The 11,083-nt window shown below is 45.2% G+C and overlaps 1 protein-coding gene across 8 annotated transcripts in view; it reads left to right on the top strand.

The window, feature by feature from the left end:
* ehbp1l1b (EH domain binding protein 1-like 1b) overlaps window positions 1–11,083 on the top strand; it is a 55,593-nt gene that overhangs the window by 28,931 nt on the left and 15,579 nt on the right. For 5 of the 8 annotated variants that reach the window (XM_036594485.1, XM_036594484.1, XM_036594482.1 and 2 more), the window contains 6 exons: window positions 2,126–2,810; window positions 2,853–2,956; window positions 5,992–6,339; window positions 6,629–6,997; window positions 7,223–7,579; window positions 10,128–10,949. In XM_036594485.1, coding sequence (XP_036450378.1) covers window positions 2,126–2,810; window positions 2,853–2,956; window positions 5,992–6,339; window positions 6,629–6,997; window positions 7,223–7,579; window positions 10,128–10,949 — 2,685 coding nt within the window. The remainder of the gene's footprint in view (window positions 1–2,125; window positions 2,811–2,852; window positions 2,957–5,991; window positions 6,340–6,628; window positions 6,998–7,222; window positions 7,580–10,127; window positions 10,950–11,083) is intronic. The other 3 variants (XM_036594488.1, XM_036594487.1, XM_036594486.1) reach the window with 2 other exon arrangements.

Below are 11,083 nucleotides of genomic sequence, written 5' to 3'. Positions count from 1 at the left end.
TTATTTTTCCACCTAGAAGGTTTGTGAGGTTTTATGTTATTTAATGTGATAATTTTCCAGCCTCTTTTTAACCCTTACAGTCCAACAGGCTGTTTCTGTTACTGTGCCTTTAAGACTGATATATGTAAATATGGAGATCAGATCTGATTGGTTGTCCTGCATTGTGCTTTGTTCATAAAGCAGTCTGGGCTGAAACACTCCTAATAACTTCAAAATAAATGGGTGGGGCTAAATGCTGTAGACTGAATGGGTGGAGCTAAACTGCTGTAGCTGAATGGTGGGGCTAAACTGCTGTAGCTGAATGGGTGGAGCTAAACTGCTGTAGCTGAATGGTGGGGCTAAACTGCTGTAGCTGAATGTGTCGGGCTAAACTGCTGTAGCTGAATGTGTCGGGCTAAACTGCTGTTGGCTGAATGGGTGGAGCTAAATTGCTGTAGGCTGAATGGGTGGAGCTAAATTGCTGTAGGCTGAACGGGTGGGGCTAAACTGCTGTAGGCTGAATGGGTGGGGCTAAACTGCTGTTGGCTGAATGGGTGGAGCTAAACTGCTGTAGCTGAATGGTGGAGCTAAACTGCTGTTGGCTGAATGGTGGGGCTAAACTGCTGTAGGCTGAATGGGTGGAGCTAAACTGCTGTAGCTGAATGGTGGAGCTAAACTGCTGTTGGCTGAATGGTGGGGCTAAACTGCTGTAACTGAATGGTGGAGCTAAACTGCTGTAGCTGAATGGTGGAGCTAAACTGCTGTAGCTGAATGGTGGGGCTAAACTGCTGTAGCTGAATGGTGGAGCTAAACTGCTGTAGCTGAATGGTGGGGCTAAACTGCTGTAGCTGAATGGTGGAGCTAAACTGCTGTAGCTGAATGGTGGGGCTAAACTGCTGTAGCTGAATGGGTGGAGCTAAACTGCTGTAGCTGAATGGGTGGGGCTAAACTGCTGTAGCTGAATGTGTCGGGCTAAACTGCTGTAGCTGAATGTGTCGGGCTAAACTGCTGTAGCTGAATGGGTGGGGCTAAATTGCTGTAGCTGAATGGGTGGGGCTAAACTGCTGTAGCTGAATGTGTCGGGCTAAACTGCTGTAGCTGAATGTGTCGGGCTAAACTGCTGTAGCTGAATGGTGGGGCTAAACTGCTGTAGCTGAATGGGTGGAGCTAAACTGCTGTAGCTGAATGGTGGGGCTAAACTGCTGTAGCTGAATGGTGGAGCTAAACTGCTGTTGGCTGAATGGGTGGAGCTAAATTGCTGTAGGCTGAATGGGTGGAGCTAAATTGCTGTAGGCTGAACGGGTGGGGCTAAACTGCTGTAGGCTGAATGGGTGGAGCTAAATTGCTGTAGGCTGAACGGGTGGGGCTAAACTGCTGTAGGCTGAATGGGTGGAGCTAAACTGCTGTAGGCTGAATGGTGGAGCTAAACTGCTGTAGCTGAATGGTGGAGCTAAACTGCTGTTGGCTGAATGGTGGGGCTAAACTGCTGTAGCTGAATGGTGGAGCTAAATTGCTGTAGGCTGAATGGTGGGGCTAAACTGCTGTAGCTGAATGGTGGAGCTAAACTGCTGTTGGCTGAATGGTGGGGCTAAACTGCTGTAGCTGAATGGGTGGAGCTAAACTGCTGTAGGCTAAATGGGTGGAGCTAAACTGCTGTAGCTGAATGGGTTGGGCTAAACAGCTGAAGGCTGAATGGGTGGGGCTAAATAACATTGACACATATAAATGTCTTGGTTTTTGTGACATCACAGAAACAGTGAATTCAAAGTTCAGGCTCTAGTTGCAGTTTAGTTTCATATATGGACTGGAGAGTAAACAGTATGTTTTTGTACTACATTAAATCTTTTTTTTTTTAAAGTGAGGAACATTTTCCCGATATGGGCCCTTTAAGAGTGTGATCACATGAAAAAATCACCCAGGAAAAATTTTCGCAGTGATTTTATCTCAAACTTTCAAACTTTTTTAATGAATGTTCTGTTATCAAGGTCAAAGTGTTTATTGTGGAAAATTATATCACAATAACGATGAAAGTGTTCTAATCGTGCGGCTCTGATCTGCTGCATGCTCAGGACTTTATCTGCTTCTTAAACTTCAGCTCATTCCTGTGTCCACTTTCTCCGCTCTGACCGCTGTCTCTGTCCTTCAGTCTGCATCCGGAGAGCAGAGCGGCCGCTGTTTCTCTTGGATCGGACGCAGAATTTCTGACCCTTCCTCCTCCTCCTTGGCCTTTTTCTCTGACGGCTTCAGAAGTGTGTGAAAAACCAATACAGGAGGTCTTCAAATCTCCGCCCTTCAGCTCCACAAAGACACGTCCGCACAGACCTGGGGCAGGAAAGCCGCCGCTGGCTGAAGAAGAGCCGGATTTTAAGGAGGACTGGATTTATACAGTCGGAAGACCTAAACCTGTTGTGAAGGACACACCAGAAGAGCTCCAGCTTACTGCACATCAACCTCCAGCCTCTAAACCTGAGGAGAAGGCCATGGCCGAAGAAGGATCTGCCCTCAAAGCTCCTCTTATTCCAGAGGAACCCTCACTGCCTGAGGCCTTCGCTGCTCCTGAGCTGTCTGAAGCTCAGACTGGCCTTCAGGAAGGAGACTCAGAGGAAGAGTTTATTTCTTCCAACCTGAATGAAGTTAAACTCTTTGTAGAAGAACATGGTCAGTTATCAGATCAGCCTCGGCCTGAATCAGCCAAAATGCCGAGGCTGGGAGAGGAAGCGGGGTCTCAGAGCGCTGAGTCGGCCGTTATCTCTGCAGACATGAACAGGTCAGACGAGGAGAAGGTTCTGATTAGAATAGCGACCGCTCCTGCAGAGGAGACCGTCTCCTCGATAGTCAGCCACATTGAGGAGAAAAGTGTGAGAAAAGAGGAGAAAAGATCTCCGCAGGCTGGTCCACCTGAGGGTCAGGATGATAAGAGGCAGGCTGATTGGTCCAAAACTTGTCATGTGACCCAGGCTGCTGTACCTGAGGACAGGTAAGAGGCACAGTGAAGTGAGTAAAAGTGAATATGATGTGGATTTTGCAACATTATGGACCCTGATAAGCCCAAAAACAGAGAACCACTAATAGCCCCGCCCCCAAGACAAATTAAACGTGAATTTATTATCAATTATTAATGGTTACAGTTAAATAGCATTTAGTATTCTACATCTGTTGTTAACATCTCCTCCTACAGCAGCGCTGCTGTGTCTCTAGAGGGAGATTTGCCAGTTTAAAGACTAAAATCTTCTGATGATGCTTCCAGAACTTTTGGGAAAACTACAACTGTTTTTTTTTTGAGGAAATATTTTTTATTGTTAGCTGAATTCAGAAGAAAAGCAGATCGCTAATGTAATCTCACTACAGCCGTGTAGTATAGCTGTAGTAGTCTAAAGGCCGCCACACACCTAATGCGTCACACACTGCCCAAAAATGTGAAATTGTTTTTAATGGAGGTACGCAAACCGGCGCTGACACAGCTCTGATCAGTTTCTCAGCGCGTCATGCAGTATTTGGCCATCACTACATTACATTGAAGCCACATTGAAACCCCAGAAAGCCACAGCAGAACATATGTGGCCTGAAACGTACACAGAGGAAGGCAGCCAGTCTTTTAGGTAAACAGACAGATGCTAAGGCTAAGTTACCTCTGCTAACGTTACTAGCCTAGCCTTTGTCAGCTAGCAGCAAAACTGCCAGTCTGTGATGAGCTAGTAAACGGACGCCAAGCGTGATGAATGATGCTGAGCGCTTTTCAACTCCGTTTATATGAGTAGAGTGTAAATATGAACATAAACCTGGTGTTTTGGGCTGTCCCTGCAGCGCTCTGCACAGTGACACTATGTGGCGCTGTGCTGCCAGATGTCTGGTGTGCAATGGCCTTAAGTGTCTTCCAGTCATCATTGCAGTAGAAAGAATGGAGCACTCAAACCACAGAAATGACCCAGATCAGGAGGTTAATCAGCTGAAAGCTAGTGTTAGCGAGTTAGCCTGGCTGCCTGAATGTCTGCCCTCAGTCTGGCTCCTTTTCTCGGACTGTAAGGGTGAAAACTCACCCCTGCAGGTCGTTTAGTGCCGAATAGACAGAACATTCTGGGTACTGTAGTGAGAGAACACTGTTGAACAAAAAGCCATTTTTGATGATCACGCTTGAACAGGTAGTGTTCAATACAACACACACACCACACACACTACACCTAACACACACACAGCACACACCACACACACACTACACCTAACACACACACAGCACACACACCACACACACACTACACCTAACACACACACACCACACACACACTACACCTAACACACACAGCACACACACCACACACACACTACACCTAACACACACACAGCACACACACCACACACACACTACACCTAACACACACACAGCACACACACCACACACACACTACACCTAACACACACACAGCACACACACCACACACACACTACATATAATACACACACACAGCACACACACCACACACACACTACACCTAACACACACACAGCACACACACACCACACACACACTACATATAATACACACACACAGCACACACACCACACACACACTACACCTAACACACACACAGCACACACACCACACACACTACACCTAACACACACACACCACACACACCACACACCACACCACACACACACACTACACACACACACACACACCTACACACACACAGCACACACACCACACACACTACACCTAACACACACAGCACACACACCACACACACACTACACCTAACACACACACAGCACACACACACACACACACACACCACACACACACTAACACACACACACAGCACACACACCACACACACTACACCTAACACACACACACCACACACACCACACACACTACACCTAACACACACACACACACACACCACACACACACTACACCTAACACACACACACACACACACCACACACACTACACCTAACACACACACAGCACACACACACACACACACACTACATATAATACACACACACAGCACACACACTACACCTAACACACACACAGCACACACACCACACACACACTACACCTAACACACACACACAGCATACACACCACACACACTACACCTAACACACACACAGCACACACACACCACACACACACTACATATAATACACACACAGCACACACACCACACACACACTACACCTAACACACACACAGCACATACAGCACACACACTACACACAACACACACACACACACCACACACACCACACACACACTACACCTAACACACACACAGAACACACACCACACACACACACTACATATAACACACATAACTGAATGTAAGTGCGTTTGTCTGTGGGAGGTTGTGTGGAGTGTGTGTGGTATCAGTGTGAGCTGGTTTGGATAGTCGGGTCAGCTGTAAACGCTGCGGGACGAGTATAAAATGGAAATAACGTTTGCTGAAGGCTGTAATTTGCATATATGCAAATACTTCATGATAAAAACACCTCCACATTTTATATACACTGTTGAGCACAATGAAGAGCTTCTGTTCTGAGAGTCACTTATAAATATTAAACAGTGTGACTATTCTTCACTATCTGTCTATCTATCTATCTGTCTCTCTGTCCGTGTGTCTGTCTCTCTCTCTCTCTCTCTCGCGCTACACATATATATATATATATATATATATATATATATATATATATATATATATATTTGTCTATTTATTTATGTCTGTTGTTTATTTGTTTATTCATCTATCTGTCTGTCTGTCTATCTATCTGTCTGTCTGTGTGTCTGTCTCTCTCTCTCTCTCTCTCTCACTACATATATATGTATTTATATATATATATATATATATATTTGTCTATTTATTTATCTGTCTCTTTATTTATTTATCTGTCTGTCTGTCTGTCTGTGTGTCTAAATTGTTATTGTCCCTGTCCTTTGTGCCCGTACGTGCTCTGATTCTCTCTCTTCTTCTCTCTGTTCCTCTCTTTCTTTTTCTCTTCTCTCAGCTTGAATGAAATTCCTTTGAATTTGGATCTGGAGCCTCTTCCGAAACCCACCCATCCCAGCACTGACAGAAACACGGACACTCCCCCCACCCCTCCCCAAACCCAAATAAAATCATCAGCACAAACTCTGCCGGACTCGCCCCAGCCTGGGCTCACTCCGGAGCGTTCAGGACCTCCTGAAGAACCATCGGCTCAGACGGAGGATCCCATCTGGGCCTCTTTAGAGCAGAAGGTGAAGGAACAGAAGGAAGACGGAGACGCTGGAGAAGAAACGTCCAACGATAAAACAACAAACAAGCTGGAAAATGAGGACAGTGAGCTTGGAGTTCTGCTCGAAGTGGATGTTGGGTAAGTGTGATGGAGGGAGGGGCGTTCTGACAGCTGATTGGCTGATCAGTTCATTGGTACTCTTGCATGCAGTGTATGAGGAGAAATCGGTGATTATGTACATGGACTGTACAGAATAGAGACTGTGGTCACGTCTGTTTTAAAGACCAGCTTTTAACCTTTTTCATTCTCGTTGTGGACAAATATTTTCCCAGAACAAGTGAGTGCTGTGTTCTAAATGATCCAGAGTACGCACAGGTAGATGTTCCTCCTCTAAAGTCAGCATCTTCACTGTGTTTCTTCCTCACAGTGGAGATAAAGCCAGAGCAGAAGACACGAAGAAGCCTGACCTGAGTGAACCAGACGCCTCCATTCCCGTTAAAGCACAACCGGTAACGAGTATTGTGAAAGAGGTGGAAGATAAAAGTGATGTTCCATCCGTGGTACAGTCTGCGTCTCCTTCTCCACCCACCAGGACCTCACTGCACCTAGAGAACCTTTCTCCTGTTATTAACACGACACTAAATGAAGATGTAGACAGAGCGGATCTGAAGACGAAGGCCACTCCTGAAGCGGAGAGTCCGCTCTGGGCCAGTTTGGAGAAGAAAGTTAAGGAGAAAGAGGCTGAGGAGTTACGCTCAGGCAAACTGGAAGCTCCTCAGGCTCTTCTGGATAATGGGTGAGTCTGAAATTCTCTGGATTTGCTGCATGCAGTGCGGTGTGCAGTTGGTTTATTTGTGCATGCATGGGTTTCCTAAATGTTAACTATCCTGGCCTTCGATTCGAAACAGTCTTTGGATGATCACACTGTTAACTGCACGTCTAGTTTTGTTCGTATTTCAGTTTAGATGGTGAGATCTTCACACAGCACTTCTCTCCATTCTCCTTGCTATACCCACCATAGCCGTTTTGCAGAGGAATTAGAAGCTGAAGCCCGTCTGGAGGAGCCAGAGGACTTTGCTTTGAATCGACCTGAAGATATTAGCGCCATAAGCTCCAGCACGGAGTCTAGGAAGGCGTTTGGAGCTCAGATGGAACGTTCTGCTTTGGAAAACAACCTCAGTAGTGACTTCAATGCTCCTCAGATTGAACGTCCTGCTGATTCAGACCAACAAGAAGATGGAGAAACATCAGTTTCAGAGAGAAAGACTGAGCTTTCGCTCGAGCTGGATTCTTCTGATGTGGATCAGGGCGTTCCATCTGACCAGGAGGAGGTTTCTCCCGGCCTGATGAGGGGGATATTTGGTGTTCTGTACAGAGGGTGAGTGTAGGAACTGGACCGTTTAGCTCCTGCATGGCTCTGACTATCCTGGCATGTAGAGGACTGATGTTTGCTGTTATTGCAGTGACCAAAAGGCTGTTTTAGCATGGATGGATTTTCCCATCTCCCAGATGAGATCAGAGCCTCTTTTCCACAGCAGGGCCAGACGGTCCCATCATATCACTCTGCAAACTGGGTTTGTGTGTTAGTTGTGCTGCTAAATCAGGAGCAGGTTCCAAAGAAAGACCACGACAGTGGCTCCATGTTTGTCATAAAGTTGTTGCTCCCCATTCTGTTGACAGACAGACTGATTTTCGTTTCAAAGAGCCAATCAGTGAAAAGCTCATGCAGCGTTCCCGGCTCCGCAGCACTGAGCTCGGCTAGTTCACCATACTGAGGAAACATTTATTTACCTTCTCCAGTTTTCCAACTTGTGATTGGGCAATTATTCTAGATTAGAGATCTATCAGGAAATGTGTTCAGTGACCACAATTAAAAAGTATTTGGACACTTTAACTTTTTAGTCATTGGTGAACTTTAATGTTCTTTAGGTGATATTCCCAGAGTGTTGATCAAAATGGAATTAGTTTGAGAGATAAAACATTTAACAAACTGTCAAACTGATGATCAAAATATGATTGGCTCACAACTCACAAGCTCTGATATGATTGGCCTACATTCTATGAGGTCTGATATGATTGGATTACAACCCATGAGATCTGATTTGATTGTTTTACAACTCATGAGGTCTGATAAGCTTTGATTATCTCTTTGTGTGGAGAAGAACCTCAACTGCACTAAGGGTTCTGTAAAGCACGGAGGAGGAACTACAAGAACTACAGAGTCATTTTGGATGCAAACCTGCAGGAGTCAAGAAATAACGATCTGAAACTCAGCAGCCACCTTCTGAAAGAAAATGACCTCTGAATGACCTGTTTTAAGAGATGGACACTTGGTTTGACTGTTTGCTTCTCAACACATTGAACTTCAAACATGGCACAAAACTCTGAATACGTTTTCTGCGGCCGTTGTGTGCAGCACGAAATGTTTGACCAGTGTTTCATTTGTTAACAGCGGTGAATTGTAGAATTCATATTGGACATTTTATTCAGTTTTGGTTTTGTTTCCATTGCACTGTGTTTTTCTGTGTGGTGCTCAGGAAAATGGACTTGATGGCTGCTTCTGCTGCTCAGCCTGTGTGGACGCGCTTACCTGTTAACTTGGGCACCGAAATAAAAAGCACGACGTTCTGCGACGCTCACACCAGAGTGTGTGTGTGGAACGGGTCTAAGCACCATGTGGCAGACTGTGACCTATGAAGTACACTAGAACAGGGACTCTCAGTGCTCAGAACCTGTTAGCTTTTCAGGGGAAAAGAGGCTTTAGAGACCGAAGAGAAAATGACAGTGACTTGGGATTGAAGCTAGTGTTGTACTCAAGACCGCTAGGTCCAAGTCCGAGTCAAGACCAAGACTTTCGGTAGTCGAGACCGAGACCACACTAAGATTTTTTTGTAGTTAATTGCACATTTATGATAATTACTCTTATATTATATTGTGTTATATTAATATTATGTACAATATAACATTAAATATATAGCCTAAAATGCTACTCCATTGTCCATTACATTACAGTAACAATGACTGTTGTAGGGAGAAATTAATGAAATTACACGGCCACATAAAATAGGATTAACTACAGTTAATTATGTTCTGTCAACAGATTTGTAAACAGTGTAATATGAACAGTACACTACAGCTCTCAGTAACATTATTATCCTTTTGATGCTGGTAACATTTTCTGATGAGCAGTTCCACCTTAAATGGTGCCTGAGTGCCTCAGTGGCTGCATCATTTAAGGTGGAATGGGAAAATTCGAATAAGACGCTGGTGAATAAAAAGCTGACTTCAGCTTTGTGTGATTTAGTCTATCAAAATATCCTCCCTACAGTTTTGTGTAGAGCTTGACAGGCAGCACAATCAGTCAGAACACACGTTAGTCTCACACAGCCGAGTGATGAGCTACACTGTATAAATAACTTTCATTAATAGCTATAAATATAAAAAAATGAAATAAACAATTACTTACAGCTGAAGAGCGGTGCAGAGCGGAGAGTTTAGTACACAGAAAAAGACTGTTTATTCTGTTTATTCTAGTTTTATTGATATTCAATAATAATTCAGCTTCTAGTTCCCTCAAACGCGGCATCAGACGCGACTCGAGACGTCCACCTTAAACTGAGATCCAGACAAGACCAAGTCCCAATGAGGCTGAGACCAAGATGAGACCAAGACCACTCGTTTATGGTCTCGAGACCAAGACTGGACTTGAGTACTACAACACTAACTGAGGCTGTTGCATGCGCTGAAATTTGTTGTGGATGGTTTAAAAGTAGAGTAGATTAACTCAGCATTGTGCACTGTGTGCATATCTCACCCGTGGCATTTCAGAGGTACATGCTCGAGGCAATGCCTGCTGTGACTCCTGAAACAATGTGCTTGTGGTGAATTCTGAACTCTGCTCTTGTTCGAATCTCCTTGTTCTCCAGTTATGAGACAGTGGCCTCCATACTGATCCAGCCAAGCCCTGCAGAACCCACCAAACCTGACGATGAAGAAGCTGGAGACCAGGAAGCCCCTGAGATTGAAATTCGTCCACCTGAACCGTTCTGTGACACTGCATTTACAAACCTACCTGAAGCTGCTAAAGACAACAAAGATTCTGTTTTGGGTGAGGAAAGCAAGACGAAACCTCCAGCAGAGCCTACAGGAAGGAGCCTGGTGGAGTGTTTGAGACTGGCTGCCTCAGAGGTTGAGAGAGGAAGAGGAGTTTCTGAACCAGAACCTGAAACAAGCATCACTAAGAGAACAGTGTGCGTAGAAAAGATGATGGAGGAGCCACCAGCACTGGAAAATGAAATAGAGAGAGATGAACCAGAGCCTGAAACAAGCACCAGTGTGAGATCAGCACCTGAAGAAAAGATGGAGGAACCACCAACAATAGAATCCAGGAGAGACGAACCAAAGCCTGAAGAAAACAAACATGCAGTATTGAATGTTGAGAAGATCACAGAGCCATCAACGACTCCAGAAACTGATAAAAGCGTGAACAACAAGGACGCACTTGGGGTGTCCTCCACGAAAGAGTTTCCTCCTTTGAAGGAAGTGGATTTCGATATGATCGCGAGTGAAGAGTGCTTACGAAAAGCTAATGAAGATGAACCTGGGAATAAAGGTGAAGGCCAAGAGAAGAAGGAGACTCTTCTGAGGCCTGTGTTCCTGTCTGAAGCTTTGGAGGACGAGGTGGAGTTCGAGTCAGGTCAGGAGGATGTGGGCACTGTATGGCTGGCTGAGCTCTATATGGATGATGGGTAAGTTAAGGCCGTCATGTGCTGTGCTGGCTTTTTTAGGGGGGTGTTTGGTGCGGCTGTTGCTTAACATGGTGGATGCTGAGCACCCAAAGTTCTTGTTGTTGTTTCCCCTGCAAAAGTGTTAAAGCTTAACA

Source organism: Colossoma macropomum, unplaced genomic scaffold, assembly GCF_904425465.1.
Source record: "Colossoma macropomum unplaced genomic scaffold, Colossoma_macropomum, whole genome shotgun sequence".
NCBI lineage: Eukaryota > Metazoa > Chordata > Actinopteri > Characiformes > Serrasalmidae > Colossoma > Colossoma macropomum.
This window is presented reverse-complemented; position numbering and strand designations above follow the sequence as displayed.